An 18,001-nucleotide genomic window follows, 5' to 3' on the forward strand; every position below is an offset into this window, starting at 1 on the left:
GAGTCTGAGATGAGCCAAGGCACAGACGAGAGAGGAACCCAGATGACAGCTAGAACAAGACTTCACACTAATCAGGTGATATTGTTTTCATCACATTAGCTACACTTACACTTTATGTCTAATCTTTTCCCTTTCAGCGGAGTGTTCCTGTTATGTGTAATCCTTCTCTTTCAAGCGGTGTGTTCTACCTATAGCCTTTGTTGATATGTGTAAATGTTTATATTGTTATAATAAAATAACCCCAGTTTATAACAAACTGGTGTGTAGCCCCTATTCTTGTTCACTGAAGGTAAATGTACCTCCTAGGTGAGTACTAGGTATGTGAATGGATGAGTAATCCCAATCAGGTAAGTGGTGATCACATAAATAGGGAGTGAGTGGACCTTTGATGCCAAGAGCAGGGAGTACACTATATAATCTGGAACTATATTCAAAGTCATTATTGTAGTTTCATCCCGAGTAGACAACTGAGATATTAATATTATTGTAGTAGCAGACCCTTAGTGAAGAGACTTCCCAATATATATATATATATATATATGTATAGGTGTTCATAGGAATGTGGTCGTCGTTGATATGCGGCGTTAATGAGAACACTGGGTGGGAGACCAGTGCCGATACCCACTGGATTGTGGCTTGAATAAGTGAGAACGCCAGGGAGGATACTGGCGCTTAGTTTCGCCAGATTGCGAACAGTTTGGAAAAGGGAGCATTGGGTTCTGCAGGCCCGTGTGTAGTCGCACCGGATTGTGCGCAATATCTGCCCTAGGGTAGACCGGTCTGGGTCAGGGTGGCCGCGAGACCAACTGATGTGAATAAGTGTGGTGTAGGGTATGGATATCCCTAGTAATCAGTGAGTATTCTTAGTATCCCTATAGATTTAGTGGTGTTTTTAATAATATGAGCTTGTATATTGCGAGTTCCCCATCCTCAGGTAGGTACCAGGTGCCTGGATAGAGGAGTCCTGGGGAGGGAAGGTGAGTACGTTCTGGCTGGGTTGGAGGGGCCCCTGGGGGCTGATCCCACCTACTCAGAAAATCCAGCCATAACAAGGACTCAATTCAGTCACGAAGACTGACGCGCACCCCATCCCCAGAGCTGACGAGCTCATTGATCGGCTAGGGGCTGCCCGGTTTCTCAGCACGTTTGATTTGACGTCTGGGTACTGGCAGATCGCCTTGACCGATGGGGCAAAGGAGAGGTCGGCATTCTCTACACCAGATGGGCATTTCCAGTTCCGGGTTATGCCATTTGGAATGAAGAATGCCCCTGCCACCTTTCAGAGATTGGTCAACCAGGTGTTGGCTGGGCTGGACGAGTTCAGTGCCGCCTACCTGGATGACATCGCGGTGTTCAGCGGCACCTGGCCCGAACACCTGCGACACCTCTGGGAAGTGTTGATGGCCCTGCGCAGAGCAGGCCTCACAATCAAGGCAAGCAAGTGCCAGATTGGGCAGGGTTCAGTGGTGTACTTAGGACACCAAGTTGGGAGTGGCAAGGTAGCCCCCTTGCAGCCCAAAATCGAAACCATCCTGGCTTGGGAACCCCCCAAGACCCAGACTGCAGTGAGAGCCTTCCTGGGGCTCACTGGGTATTACAGGAGGTTTGTCAAGGGCTATGGCACGATCGTGGCTCCCTTGACAGAGCTGACTTCGAAAAAGCAGCCCAGGAATGTGATTTGGACTGACACCTGTCAGAAGGCTTTCGACACCCTGAAGACTGCCATGTGCACGGCGCCCGTGCTCCTGGCCCCAGATTTCTCCAAGGAGTTCATTGTGCAAACAGACGCTTCAGAGCATGGTGTAGGGGCTGTTCTTTCACAGATGACTGAGGAGGGCTTTGACCAACCCGTAGCCTTCATAAGTCGGAGGTTACTTCCACGGGAAAGTAGGTGGAGTGCAATAGAGCGTGAAGCATTTGCTGTGGTCTGGGCGCTGAAGAAGCTAAGACCCTACTTGTTTGGGTCTCACTTCCGAGTTCAGACGGACCACAGGCCCCTCAGATGGTTGATGCAAATGAGGGGTGAGAACCCAAAACTGTTGAGGTGGTCCATTTCTCTACAGAGTATGGACTTTACGGTGGAACGCCGCCCTGGCACCGATCACGCCAACGCTGACGGTCTGTCCAGATTTTTCCGCCTTAGTGATGTGGAACTCCCTGGGGAAGGGTAGTTCCCCCCACATTTCAGCTGGAGGGGACACGTGTTAGACCTGGCACCTTGGCGTGAGTCTCCCTCCCACTTTTTGCTGATGTGCCTCCGATGTTTTGCTGGTTTTCCGATACTCAGGGCACTGCGCCACGGCTGATCCGTGCCGCAGTGCAAGTGCTCCCTACTGTAAACTGTACATACGATTGGTATCCACGATTGGTACATTGGATTTACTGTTAGTCCCTAGTAAAGTGCACGAGAGAGTGCCGGGGCTTGTAGATGCCAATACTGCTGGTGGGCCTGCAGCGCTGGTTGCGCCACCCACCGAAGCAGCCGTAAAGATGTGTCTGGGAACTGCGACCGCCGAACCCGCGTGCGGTCTCGTACCGTCACGTTAGCTGGGCAAGTGTCCCCACTTGCCAGCACCGACCCTTCCCTTGACTACATATTAGTCACCCCTATGGTAGGCCTGCGGGCAGGGTGCGTTGTAGGAGCAAGGTAGGACAAGCCCTGATGTGCGTGGCATGTCCTAGTAGTGACTTACAACGAAGACCGTACTTCACTACTGAAGGCTACCGGCTCCATTAGGCCAGACTGAGCTGCGAGGATTATTACACCCTATAATCCCTGCAGGCTCAAGGAGCATGGTAGCGAGTCATGTTTAGTATGCCTGAACTCAGGATGATAAGATATTTCTTGTAGTCAAGTGTATTTTAATATCCTGGGTTTGCAAATGCTACTTTTAGAAAGTTAGCCTTTGCTTGCTTAACCATTTCAGCCGCCTCTGCTGGTATGTGTATCTGACTGTCTGGGATGTGTGAGTGACAGGGCTGGAGGGATGACAGGTGGTGAATGCGCAGATTACACCTTAGTGGGAGGTAGGAGTGCCTCTTGACTCGAACTGTCACTGTGCTCGGCCACCACAATGCTGGCTCCACCCTCCTGGGGAGCGGCGGATGACTCTGCCGGCACCTGGCCCAGGAAGGGCGAAGCCCCCATCAACAAGGTACTCTGGCCACCCCTGTCCGGACAATGCTGGCTCCACCTCCTGTGGGGCGTCTGATGCGCCTGCCCCTCACACTGAAAGCAGAAGCCGGAGTACACCCGCGGGGGTACTCCAGAACTGAGAGTGGCTATGCAAAGGCCCCCCTGGCCTGCGAGAACAAAAGAATTGGCCTATAAAAGAAGGAGCCCTGCTCCTTGAAAATTAGATCCGGTTTGGGCCACAGAAAGACTCTGCCCGACGAGAAGGACCGTGAGAGACAAGGAAGGGTGCTGACTCTTGCCTGTGTCTGGTGCCTTGCTGCTGAAGGAGAGGAAGACAATAAGACTACGAAAAGACTGTTGTGCTACTTGTGCCAAACTCTGCAAAGAGATCTCCAAGGGCTTGCAACTGAACTTGCCCCCTGACCAGCGTCCCAGGACCAGTGGACGCTACCCCCTTGGAAAGCGACTGCGGGTGCTGACCATCGCCGCAGCACTGACGGAGGAATCTCCTCTAAGGCATCACCATCCTCCCGACCACCGTGACCGGGGCCCAAGGCAACAGCGAAAGCAAAGTGAGGACCAGCCGCCGCTGGCCCGAACACCGTGACCGCAACTGCACCGGGAGCCCGAGAGCAAAGCGAAGGAGGACCCGTCCGGTCCGAGCTATCGAAGTGACGGCATAGCGAGCCATCACTCACCTGCAAAGACGGACAATTGCCCTACGAGAATCCGCAAGGTCGGTAAGCCTGCCCGACAGCCCAGCTGTGAGCCCACAGCTGCACCGACATTTGGCTGGGTACGTCCTGCACTTGGGGACCGTACTGCCACTTGTCACCACCGCACAGCCGCCGCCTCCAGGGTCGGAGCGGACGACGAGGAAGGGACCCTGCCGCCACAGAACACCGCTGCCCCGGACGACCAGTGACCTGCTCGGCCGAAGAGCCGCAACGATCAGCGACCCCGGGAAGGCAAAGCGACGTGGGACAGATCCCTTGGAAGCCGCCGGCTCCACAAGGAACTTTGAATAACACCGGCCTACGGGCCTCCAGAGAACTTCCATAAGAACTGTGGTAACTCGAATTAAGTAACCTGCAACCGTCTTCATAAAGTTATTGACTGTGTTCATAAGCCTGCTTAAAATCTATATAAAGATATATATTTTTACAAGAATACAGTCTGGTCTCGTTGTGTGGTGGGTTGGTTGTAAAGGTGTACTGTTGCAAGTGTTTAACCCTATGTGCCCCAAAGATTAGCCTACGACTGCTTAAGCCACACTACCTAGAGGGTAAGCAGAGGTTGTCTGGAAGGTAACCCTCAGCCCTGACGAGGAAGAGAGAGTCCCTGCTTGTCGCTAGTGTTACACTGCGCCAACTAGAGCCTCCCCCTTCCTACACTCCACCTTTATTTGCCACTCTGAACTGGGCATTCCTTACTTATCAGATTTGATAAAGATACAGCCTGTGCTACTCTGGCATAAGATCTGGTCATCTGAACTCAACTGAGCAATTGTAAAGGACTGCTTTAGATTTGCATCCACCCTAAAAAATCCCTGGCTAAAGTAAGTCCCTCATTTTTTGTCTGATATTGGTCACCCTGAGTACTTTGTCCACCCAGAGACTCTGAAAAGTATCTCAAGGAAAACATTAAAGTTAGAGAGCATATCATTACCAGAGGAATCGAGGTTGTCAACTGATTTAACAAAACCTTCTGTAATCAAGAATCAATTGATTCTGACTACACACAGTATGCAACCTTATTTAGAAAAGGTATTAAATGCGCAGCATAGATTTGTATTCACTAGCTTTTGGCTGGATATTTTTCACCGCCTAACCAGCTTTCCCACTATAAATAACTGGTCACATGAATTAGCGAACTGCCCCTGTGATAATGCATCTAGGCAGAGTATTATGAGCATTGTTTTCTTCTGTAAGTTGTATTAATATTTGATGACCTGTCTTATTAAGCCATTGTTAAAGGCTTTAAGATTTGTGCAATAGGCTATCTATACTTGCATTCTCTTCCAAACGTGTACACATGTATTGTCTTGTCCCGGTTTTTATGGGCTGTTATTAGTCGGAGGAAGTTGTTATAAACATAATATTGATAGAAGGAATATGTATATGTCTGTTTTATCTGAACCACACTTGTTTTTATGTCTTGCTTCATCTCTTATTTTGTTCTTGAATATTGTACATATTTTTTTGTTATTAGGATTCACCTTGTGATATTGAATACAGCTTATTTTCGATTCGATTTTCGAACTGGCCTGTGGAATATGGGGATTACTATAGAATCTGGGCCTGCTGCAGGGAGCAAAAACAGTATCTTAACACAAATATATTTGTATTCAATAAGTGAAGGACTAAATCAAGAGCAAAAGATAGGTGAATCTATCAAACGTCGAAATACAATGATCTGGGAGGAGCAAATCTCTTCACTCAAGATAATTCAAAGCAATGCCTCTCTAAAACCTCTTCTCAATAAACACCATTCTGCAAGTACAGAAACACACAAAAAGTGACATTTCAATCAGTAAACGAGAACCCCAAACTATAATTCCGAATTAACAGGCTGTTCTCTCTATAGCTAATGTTGTTTACTCATGGTAGCATGCCAATAAGAGAATAGCTGAAAGAGCTCAGTGATGATAGTTTTAGTTAATTTGTCATTTAGATGAATATCTAAAATGAAGAAAGTCATCCTGATGAAAACAGATTCACAAAACTTTATTTTAGAAAAGAGACAACATACATCTTGCACACCAGGTGAAATCCATTCTTGATAAGAAACATTTGCCAAGACTGGTTCCACAAACACATTTTATCAGAACGACTTTCTTTAGGTTTATTTTTTGTGTAAAGCACATACAACTCAAATTTGTGAGCCAGAGTGGGTGGGATATGAGCATTTCATTAATGGGTCTGTGCGGGCCAGTTTCCCAAAACTGGAATCGAAAGATTCCAATTCACCTGGTCTTGTTGAATAGTGATGGCAGTTCTCGTTGAGTACAGAGCACTATGGACATTGCTATGTGCCCTCCTCTCAAAGCACCCGGATATAGATAGACACTGCCAAGGAGAAAGGGCCAGCATGGATCTATGAGGCGAAAGGCTGTCTCGAAGCCCCACTTTAAGGACCTGCGTTAGTACGGCAGCGTTGTTTAGGCCACACTCTTAATGCCAAGCATTTATGTTTTAGAATATCTCCACTATGTTTCAGTTCTACAAATGGGAAGTCGGGAAAGAGTTTTACTTTTGCTACCTTTGCAAATCTATAAGCATTAAGTAAGCTGTGTTTATCAAAACTCCTACAATCGCCACCCACTCTAACTTTCTTACAGAAAGCATGTCATTGTGCTCCCCACGTCGGCGACACTGCCTGAGCCCTGGGCCATTAAGTTAAGGTGAAATAATGTCTCACTTGGTGGCAGAGCCTCATCCACCCTCTGGTATCTGCTAACATCATGCCGTATTGAAGGTAGTGATCGCAAAGACTGATGGCCATTTGCTTGAGAACCTAGAATGAAATGTCAGAAATCATAGAAGTTATATTCTTATCATTTCAATTCCAATATTAAGATGCAGCAAATGTAATCTGATCCACAATATATAACATAGTGGTTCTGATTTTGCATCTATAATCAGTATCAAATTCATGTCTACAGTCAATGATCCTGACTGAATCACAACATAAAATATATATTCTATTAAATGCTAATGAAAATGCAACATTGTGCACATGTGGCACTGTTTTAAGACAGGATGAAGGTCAGAAACGAAAGAGCAAAAAAGCCATATAGACATTAGAAAGATTGTGTGCTAGAGCATATTAAGAATACAGCAGTCTGACAAAACCTGCCTATTCGTCTAAGGGAGTGGCCCTTCGTGAGTAGCTTTCAAATCAAAATTCCAGATCCCCAGTAATTCTAACACATTGAACATTCCAATTTATAGACGATTTCCTAGCGGCAAACCACTATTGAAAGAAAGCATTGTGCAGATTATTTTTTAAATACTTGGATTAGGTAACTTTGAAAAAGTCCAAAAACACAACACAGTATTTCAATGATCAGTTCTTCAGTGTATGCCCAAAAAAAATCGTTTCTCAGGCCAACGATTTGATATACATTGTCTGGTTGTGTGTGACCTTTCTCACTGCTTCGCTGCTATTCTGAAAACTACTAGTGGCTTCTATCAGTCCAGTTGCTCATAGGCCGGTTTGCATATTATTAAGCGAATCCCTAAGCCCCATCATCTGACCAAGTGTGATGTTCCCTCTCGCTCTACCTGCCATTCCCAGCATTGCAGTACTTTTGCTCACCGAAGGTCAGGCAGGTGGATATGGTGTGATGAGCATTCATAGCAGGACCTGTCAATTGGCCTTCCCCCACACCCAGGAAGTCCTGCAGTCAGTTGGCAGAATGCAGTCAAGCCAACCTTTCGCATAAACTCTTAAGGCATTTGAGCCCCGATGTCTCTAAGAAAGGGGCATCTAAGCAAATTAATCCCCTCTTTGGCCTTGTCTGTACTTCAGGAACATCCCAGCCTGAATCAGCACCTAGCCAAATTGTCTCAAAGGCTGTATCAACAAACCGATAAATTAAACAAAAGCAATTATTCCACAAAACATTTTTGGTTATTTTCCCATCATAGCCGAGTGAGTTTATTCGTTTTCAAGCACTGAAATCCTACTTTCTTATTCCTGATACATTAAACATCTAACCATGGTGTTGTAACTTCCCCTGCTGTACCCTCTCGCATCCACCCCTCTCCCTCCTCTCCTTTTGGTATGGTCCGCACTGCTCCTTAGAGTGCGAGATAGAACGTTCGTGTTGTATGATTACCGCCAAGCTGGAAGCACCTGTTCTCTGATAACCTATCTGTGAAGATCAGGGGAGGCAGTCGATCCCCGTGGCAAAGCGCGAAAAGGAACTGTGGCAGCGCTGGGTGACAGCGTGCAGCAGCTGTGTGAGGAGTTAAGTGAGGAACAAAGAGTGTGGCAAACCTTTGTTTCCGCGTTTGAAAATTAAACTGAGGCAGCACTGGGAGCTGCGTGAAGTATCTGTGAAGATCAGGGGAGGCAGTCGATCCCCGTGGCAAAGCGCGAAAAGGAACTGTGGCAGCGCTGGGAGACAGCGTGCAGCAGCTGTGTGAGGAGTTAAGTGAGGAACAAAGAGTGTGGCGAACCTTTGTTTCCGTGTTTGAAATTAAACTGAGGCAGCACTCGGAGCTGCGTGAAGTATCTGAGAAGATCAGGGGAGGCAGTCGATCCCCGTGGCAAAGCGCGAAAAGGTACTGTGGCAGTTCTGGGAGACAGCATGCAGCAGCTGTGTGAGGAGTTAAGTGAGGAACAAAGAGTGTGGCAAACCCGTGTTTCCGCGTTTGAAAATTAAACTGAGGCAGCACTGGGAGCTGCGTGAAGTATCTGTGAAGATCAGGGGAGGCAGTCGATCCCTGTGGCAAAGCGAAAAAAGGAACTTAGGCAGCGTTTGGTGACAGCGTGCAGCAGCTGCGTGAGGAGATATATGAGGAACAAAGTCTGTGGTGAACCTAGGTTTCCGTGTGGGAAATTAAACTGAAGCAACACAGTGAGAGACATGAAGTATCTGTGAACCCAAGGTGACACTCGTGAAACGGAGCTGAGGCAGCGCTTTTAAGCTGGGAGTGGAGAATCAGAGGAACAAAGGGAGTGTCGCATACCTCATGTCCTATGCCGGAAACCGAACTGAGGCAGCGTGGTGGAGCTACGTGAGGAAATCTCTGAAGGGCAAGGTGCGCAATGAACTATAAAGGTGGTGTCTGACTCAGATCTGAGGCAGAGCATTTTTTTTGAGATACGATATCTTTTGAGGACCATTAACTTGAGATGGACAAGGATCAGTAAACTACCAGAAGTCGGGAGCAAAGCATTTTAAGGGATCTTAGTGTAGTGCATGAAACTAGACCTTACCATTGGAACCCCAAAAGAGTAGTACGAAACAAAAGGAGAATATTAGAAGTAAGCAAAGAGAAGTCATCAGAAAAGGCTAAATGGGAAAACTATCGCATCCAAAGCTATTAATGGAAAAAAAAAAAGGATTGGTACCGCGGATAAGGAGGAGAGGAAGATGGGATGAGAAAAAAAGCATAGCATTCGTCATAACCATTTCTGAGGAAAAGGAGGAACCCGCGGATAAAGAGAAAGTGGAAGGGAGAGATGGTAAGGGCACAGAAAGAAAAGGTCGGCAAAAGGACTTGAATGATGTAAATGCACAAAATAAGCGAGGAAGAAGTGCCAAAGTACAAAGGAGAAATATATGCCGAGAGAGGGGAGATATCGAAGCGGTGAGGAACAAAAGCGAAGCTAGACTGATGCATACCATCAAAAGAGGTGGAGCATTTAAGGGATCTATCGCAGATTCAGAGTCACAAAGTACAGCAATGGACAAATACCGGAGGAAGAGTGAGTGGTCTTTGATAATAGGAAATGAAGTGGAAGCAGCAGACGTAGGTGAAAACTTAATATTGAAAGGAAAAGAAGAGTGGTATTACTCGAAAAGAAGTAGGAAAGTTAAGGTGAATAATGCAGAAGAGGTGGTTGCAGTACCGGAAGGGATGGAACGTGGGAAATTAAGTGGAATTAAAAATCCCAAAGATTCTGAGTCCAGGATAAGGGTGGCTGTAAATAAAAGTATCCCATTTACCAGGTTGGAGAATTTGAAGGTAAACACGTATCCATCCTTAGACATTGAAGTAAGAAGAAGAAAAGTCTGGAGGAACAAAAGGAAAACAGAAACAGCTATGGTCAAGCGCAAAATAAAGCAGAATATGTCCGAGGTAAAGGATGTTGGAAACAAGATGAGAAAAAACTTTGTGAGAAGGATCTGGGAACTTGATAGTTTGGAAGTAAAAGAAGGGGTTAAGGTGGAAACGTACGGAGTAACACTTTCCACGATAATAGTGGACGAACTTTCCAAACCAATCCGCCTCAGGATTAAGAAAACATGGAGCTTTGCTGCTAGGGTTGAATTCAAACTCAGACTGTGTAAGAGATCTGATCTTCCCACGAACCTGGGAAGAGGAAATCGTCAAGGAGGGCGTGAGAATTCACTCGAAAACGTACCAAGCCAGTACCCTAAAAGTCCGGTTGGAAGAGTCTGGTGGCTCCCTGAAGGCTGGGAAGAAGTTGTGTTAGGGTTCACAAGGGACAAGGCCAGTTTCACAAGGTTGATCCTGGAGGCGAAGGCGGAGGGAAGTCTAGTCCCAGAGGAGGCTGGTACAGGAGAAAGTACGAGAAGCACAAGCATGGCGTACCACAAGATAAACTATGCGGGACTTAACGCCAAGGAAACCAATGTGAAGGGAACCGGACACAGAAGCAGAGTCAGAAGCAGTGACATATGGTCCAGGAAGCTACCGAAGAAAATAAATAAATAAATAAATAAATAAATAATATTAATAAATAAATAAATAAACTAATGTATAAGCTGTTCAATGGGATCTATGCTTGCCAGCAGGGTGAGGTGGTACGTGGAACTGAGGAATTGAGCATGTCAACAGAGCGCCGTCAGGCATCAGTTCCCTCCCTAAACCCTCAACTTTAACCAAACATGGACGTGACCAAAGCTAAAGGGAACAGAAGGAAGGGCAATGTCTTGCTCTCATTTCGTTCAAAAGTATCTTAGTGTACAGAACAGTCACCCATTCCGTTTAGGGGATAAAGCGTGGATATGACCACGCGGAACCATCAACCCTATCTCTCAGCAACTCCGCCGCCGGAAGCGGTGGTGGTCCCCACCACGACGGCGAAGTTAACCATATGCAGAAGAGAAGGGGGTAGTTGTCACCGCCTCCCGGGACAACTGAGTAACTAACGTATTAGGTGCTTGCTTCACCTATCTTACTAGACAGACACTTTGTTGGACCTCCTCAAAGTTTTTTCCTTCAGGGAAATGTGTAAGGAGCCACTTGTCTCCTGTTTTGGGGGGTTCAGGCCCCAGCGTCAAGGTTGTTTTTCGTTTGCAAGTTTAGGGGTCGCCCTATCCCGACTCCTTCTTTCACCGTTCAGTCCTTCCTGCTCTGGTCTCTGGCCCAGCTTTTCCTTCCCCCCGTGTTCTCTTTTCTTGTCTCTCCTTATCTTTCCTTTCTGGTCTGTCCCTCCGTTCTCCCTATCCTTCTTCCCGCCTTCCCGGGGCCCCGGGATCTTACTCCCTCAGTTCTCCTTAGGGGGGAAGGTGTGTTGTAACTTCCCCTGCTGTACCCTCTCGCATCCACCCCTCTCCCTCCTCTCCTTTTGGTATGGTCCGCACTGCTCCTTAGAGTGCGAGATAGAACGTTCGTGTTGTATGATTACCGCCAAGCTGGAAGCACCTGTTCTCTGATAACCAAATAAAAATAATACACTGAACCTACTTGGAGTGGTGACTCTTTACTACACATGGCTAAGCCTCCATCCATCCTGCAGCCCATTGATACACCCGATTAGACAGGTTTGTACATGTTCTTATCATGAAGTCTGATTCAGCATACACAGCACAATCTACCGCTTGTGGACGATGGATGGACGTTATACTACCTGTTTAAATTTACATGCTTTGGCAAAAAGAAACCAACAATCAACTACCATGTAAATAAAAACGTATTACATTCTATATTCCTTTATCTCCTGCACTTATAATAAACTCATGTGCTATAGCACTTGTTCAAATGAGTCCATCGCTTGTCACCATGCTATTGGCAACTTATTCTGTGCCTCACACTTCCTAATAACTCCGCCTTAAATGGCCAACCTCAATAACCACTATTATTCTACAACAAAAAACATCCCTTCCGACTGGTTAATTAACAAGTCTTCACTGCACTTTATGCCATGAACGAAAACCTATATGGTTCCTGTTGGAACCTGGGATGTCAGGTCACCTAGGGTAGCCTGGCCTAGGGTAAGTCACATTCACTAGAGGCACATGTGTGAAGGTTGCAAACCACCCAGCAGTAAATTAACGCAATAACACACAAAAAGGACACTACACCAATGTTGGAAAAATACGGGTCTGTTTATAAAAATAATATACTCTGCTTTTATACCTTTGGAAATCACAACTCAGTACATACAGTTGTCATGAGATTAATACAAATCCTTTTACAGTTGCTAAATTATAATGCTGCTCAACATCAATAATACATTACATTGGACTTCAAAGTTTGATGAGACTCAACTTCTGTGAAGTGCTCTATAACTCTCCCTCTCAACCACTCTAACCACCACAATGGAACACAACCAAGGAAAGGTGTCAGTTGTACAGGAATGTGCACCAGCAGCCTCTATTAGATACCTATTCTCCTACTTAACTAGCAGGTACTCTTAGCACAACATTGGCCACTGCTTCTATCCTCAGTATTTACTTCCAGTGGCTACTCCTCCCTGGTTCTGAACTTGGTGATGGTAACTTCGCTGGCTCAATAACCAACTACTAGCTCCCAGTCAGGGGGGAAGGAAAAACGAACAATAGTACTGTCACACGTGCTTTTGCACAGAGCTTAGCTTCTTCCCCCACAGGTAGACTCCCTCTCCAATCCCACTACTCAGTCCCATACACTCCTTACTTCCGATGGAGACCTTTGGATCCGAGTCTCCAGGAGAACGAGCCGACAGGGGAGGGCTCCGCCAAAGCTTCCAACAGCAGCAGTTGCACTCGCTACCTCCCGCCCGGTCAGCTGTTCCAACTTGGTGCCGGCGCGGGGAGGAGCGCTAAAGACACTTCCCCTCTGTCCAGGATTATCTGTAGACTCACCGCCTATCCAGCCCCTCGACCTCCGGGCTAATACAGGCAGGGCGCGTCTCCGTCGACAGGAGCTGCTCTATGCTGCGTCGTCGATTCCGGTCGTCTCCTCCTCACAGAGCCCGTCGGCTCCTCTGGGCATGCGCGAGGGAGCGGTGTCTCCTCGCTGGAGATCGCGCACTTTCAACGGTGCCTCCCCTTCCTCTCCTCACACTCCAGGACTGGGGAAGATACCGCAGGGCTGCTCCTGTGATAAGCGGCTGCCTCGCTACCTCACTCCTCTCCCCACACTACCAGCGACCACAGCGCTGATCCTGCGCTGCTCACCAGGCGCTGGCTCGGGGGTAGACCTGCTCAGTTTCACTCCGCTTCCGCCCCTCCTAAGGTTGGCTCCTCTCCACAGTCAGATTCAGCCACAGCAAGTAAGTGATGAAACTCTGGGGGATTCTGTTACTAGGGGAAAGTCACGGCAACCAGGGGCAGGATTCAGTTGTCCACTGCACGAGGGGGCCACAAAGATTAACCCTTATGAGGTATGAGGGGCAAAAAGGGGACAAAATAAATAATAAATTGAAGGGACTACGCAGAAAGCCAGACAGGTCTAACAGTTCCTTAATAACACTCCTACTCCTACAGTCTTAAACATTGAATTTGCTTAATTTTCAAAGACACCCCTTAACAACAGCCAAGGTTGAGAACTGGATACCCTTCTCAATAAGATGATCACAACCACCCCCACTCCCACACAAGCCACTGTTTCTCCTTTGATACTACTTTAATCCGTCATAGTCGCCTTCAAAGTGAACATTATACCTAAAGCCTACTGCATGAATGAAAACATCTTTGATGAGCTGTCTACGTGACTCAATCCATTACCACTATTTATTTCTATCTTTCTTCTTTGTGATATTTTGACACTCAAATGTCAACCACTGCTCAGATGATTTTGTCACAACTTCACTTGGATCTCTTGCTAACACTGTCCACATTACTGAGGGAAACCTCTAGACCTCATACATACACCAGATACATACTTCAAACCCACTATTAACCCAGTCACATCTGACCATGAATTAATATACATCATTCAACATTTCTTCAGTGCTCCTTCCCCATCTTAACCAAAAGGAAACACCCCCTCAAACTGCCTTCCAGTATTCCTGCACCCTATTTGCAATGCCTTCTCTCCAGTCCAATACAGCACGTCATTCGATAATTTTAATAGAATTGTGAAATAAGCCTATAATACACTATGGGGCATATGTATGAAAGTTTGGTTTTGCGATTCTCAAATAGTGAATTTTAGAGAATCGGTATTTGAGAATCGCAAAACAAGATGTATGTAGGATTAGCAAATTAATTTGCGAATACTACATATTCCTTAATTGCGAATCGCAAAATGCGATTCGCAATTAAGAAACCCTCCCCATTCATTCCTATGGGCCTAGAGGCCCATAGGAATGAATGCGAAGACATTCTCAATTTGCGATTCACAATTAGAGAATCGCAAATTGAGAATGCAATTTCCAGGGTGTCAAAAGGACACCCTGTTGCACCCCTGAAATAAGCATGGGTGCACATGTGGCGCAAATACATGCCCTATGGGCATGTATGTGTACCACAATGCACTGTGAAAAATGCAAAAAAGTGAATTTTTCAAAGAAATCACAAAGTACCACCAACTTGAAGATGGTGGTAAATTGCGATTCCTTAAGGCCAAATTGCACTTTTTCTGTGCTTCTTACATTGCATTTAAGGAATCGCAATTTGCGATTCCTTGAAAGCAATCACAAAATAGGAAATCGCTAATTTTGCGATTTCTCATTTACGAGGCAGTTTTTCATTGACCCATGCCACTAAGCCCAATTGCGATTGTAAACGCCGAAATTCTGTGAATTTCGGCACTTGAGATCGCAATTTGGAATGATACATATGGCCCTAGATGTTCTAGCAATCCTATCCCTACTGCCACCAACCTGGATATCTATTCTAACTTCAAAACTGAACGAAGAGTATCCTTAAAGCTATGTTACAGAACGTACGTTCTCCTTCACACTCACTAATAAATGATTTTTCAGAACAGCTAATGCTGGCTATTTTTTCTCAAAGCTGACTTCAACAATTAACCCTCGCTACACTACTGACTGGTCCTCCCACCCTTTGCAACCACCAACTCCAACCTCATTTAACTATATACTCATACTTCGGCACACCATCCCTAGCTATCTCCTTCCAATAATTAAAGTGGACAACCTATCCTACGCTCCTGTGCATCATTTTAGTTCAGAGACCCCAAATTGTCTTGCCTTTCCATTCACAATTCTTCTCCACCTGACCTCTCTTTTCAAATGCACCAGGGTCACAACCATCTTGCATCAAGATTGCACCAGGGTCATAACCAACTTGCATCAAGGTAGATCAAAGCAATGGTCTTATGCCGTGTTCTACAGCTCCCAAGGAAACCTACCCTGAATCCCTGATCTCCCTCTGTGGTCCTATACTTCAATTTCTTTTTCGATAGGATACGGGAGGGATTGGTTCTTCATTGCCTTACACTTTACATTTCCTGTACTTCATACCTCTCAGACTACTCCTTCTCAGATACTCGAGATGCAAAGAATATCCACATCTGTAATGGTTGGTGTCTCCTAAGACTCTATCCTAGGCATTCTGCTTTTTCCACACCTGCTCATGCTTCATGCTTGCCTCTAATATGCTGAAAACACACAATTGTCTTTCTCACTTCCTACTTTTACACCCAAGCTCACGTCATGCATCACAAACTGCCTTACTTCCATCTGAAACTTAACAAATAGAGTGGTTTAGGGTGTATCTTCCTGCGGTAGAACAATAAAAAGGTCATGTTCCACTCGCACTACTACAAATGCCTGAACTATTGGTATTCGTGCTCTCCTCAAAAACCAGACCTATCTCCTTCCACAATGAGCCCAATAGCTCTCCCTTCTCCCACCTTTGTCTCCCCGGCCTACTCTGTGTGTAATTTCATGGCCCTCAATGTTAGAGTTCCTCCTTGCCATAAAGTTGAGTTTTCCAACCTTATCAGAGAGCATGAATAGATGCCCTCTTTCGTAATGAAACCTGCCCTAACGACTTCTCCGGGCTGATACTGCCATCACTATCCCACCTCTATCCTCTATGTCCCTTTGCGACTGTCCCAGGCAATTGGGGAGTTGTATTGCTCTCATTTGCAGCTCACAATTCCCCCTTGATATTATTGATTTATGCTCATTTGACCAGCTAAACTCCTGTTCATATTGAATCTGAGTGATACCACACCTTTCTCTGATGCACGGAAATACCGCCTTTGGGTCTGGCCTCCAATTTTGACATTACCCCTCTTGCCTCACATATTCAGTGATATGGCTTTAACTGCATGTCATATATGGATGACATGAATGTATTGCCACTTATCTCCTTCACTCCACCAGCTTCACTTATTTTGTTGATTTCAACATCCAGCTGGATGGACCTTTGTGTCCTAACATTACTGCTCTCAATCTTGCTCTTGACCCTTTTGGTCTCCATCAACTGACCCTATTCTCAACGTCTTTTTCTAAACATTGATCCTCCCATCCCTCTCACCTAGTCTGACTACTTCGCTAAAAATCCTTTTCAAATTTGTTACGTATTAGCAGGACAAGCATTCCACTCTCAAGACCTTTGTCCAAAATTAACTCGACTAATCTTGCTGCTGCCATCGACTGCTTGCAAACTCACATTGGCATTGATGTTTCCTCAAATCCAACTGAATATACTGTTTGGATATATTTTGGTCCTGGATTCCTACAACCCTTTTGCCAGTCATAATACAAATCTCTCCTTGGTTCTTGAATTACCTTAGGCCACTTAAAAAGAACCGTAAAACTCTCTAGCATGCTGGGAGGCACCGTTATAACTTGGAAGCTAAATTGGCATATGCCCTTGGGCTAAAAATAAACAGACAGCTAATTAGAAAAGCAGGATTAACATTCTATAACTGTTTTATTGTAGGTGCTAACAATTCATTCTGTGAAATCTTTCCCTGTTTAATGAACTATGTGAACCTGCAGCACTTACCAACACTCCTCTGATCAGCTCCACCCACTCTCATAATCGTTCACCATTACAATATTGAGACCATCTACCGATCGTGTATCCCTTCAAAAGCCACACATACCTCACATCCTCCTCAATCCTCTTCAGCTAAGCTATTCTAATTTCTTCTCCTATCTTCTCTCATTTGACACCACTCTCTTTGGGGACAGTTTCCTCTTTCTCGCTGCTATAAAATCAGGGTGCTTTGATCCATGTCCCCCTTGCACCACTACCTCTGTCTCTGACATCATCTGTCTTGTGCTTCAGGATCTTTGCAGTTTTCACCTGCCACAGATAGGATCCGTGAGGAATGAAAACATGTCTGCATTACCCCTCTTTCAAGCAAAAAACTACTGCTGATCTGACTTTTTTTAAGAAATACAACACCATATCTCTTCTCTCTATACCTACTAAAATTCTCAGAAAGAAAGTGAAACGTCAAATCGCTTCCTTCATTGAAAGTAAGTCCTGTTGGAACGTATCCCAGTGTGGCTTCAAATCATCCCATGTTACTGAGATCGCTATTTTGGCTGTCTCAATAACATGAGGACCATTGTGAATGAGGGAGACTCTGCTGGCCTGATCATTTTGAACCTCTCCTCAATCTTTGATACAGTCTCGTGGGACCTTTAATGTAGCACAAAATCAATTTTTATTTGTAGGGGTGCATTATAATCACATGTGTAGACTGCATCGGCATATAATCTTTTTTGTGTAAACCTGAGTGTTAGGATCTTGTAACTTAATAACATGAATGTGATATGTTTAGACCAAAATGTAGGATACGTGAAGAATTACCGTGGTAAATCAAATTGACCAGCAGAAAACATTAACTGAAATATTTGTGTTATGCAACTGACAATCATTTTTTTATTGAATGTGCTTATTAATCATGTCGTTTTGTATGTAGATGAAAATATTAACTGTATATGTATCAATTTCTATATAACTTTGTAAAGCTCATGTTCCATTTTTTTTATGTCAGCTGAATTTTGTAGGCCTGAAATGCATTT

The 18,001-nt window shown here is 45.5% G+C and overlaps 1 protein-coding gene across 4 annotated transcripts in view; it reads right to left on the reverse strand.

The window, feature by feature from the left end:
• Nucleotides 1-18,001, reverse strand: part of HECW2 (HECT, C2 and WW domain containing E3 ubiquitin protein ligase 2) — a 1,269,905-nt gene that overhangs the window by 371,169 nt on the left and 880,735 nt on the right. For 3 of the 4 annotated variants that reach the window (XM_086955408.1, XM_086955407.1, XM_086955410.1), the window contains one exon: nucleotides 6,557-6,652. The exons of the other annotated variant lie outside the window; for it this stretch is intronic. In XM_086955408.1, the coding sequence (XP_086811534.1) occupies nucleotides 6,557-6,652 (96 nt within the window). The remainder of the gene's footprint in view (nucleotides 1-6,556; nucleotides 6,653-18,001) is intronic. 4 annotated transcript variants of the gene reach the window in all.

The sequence above is a fragment of the Lissotriton vulgaris genome, chromosome 2_1 (assembly GCF_964263255.1).
Source record: "Lissotriton vulgaris chromosome 2_1, aLisVul1.2, whole genome shotgun sequence".
NCBI classification, from domain to species: domain Eukaryota; kingdom Metazoa; phylum Chordata; class Amphibia; order Caudata; family Salamandridae; genus Lissotriton; species Lissotriton vulgaris.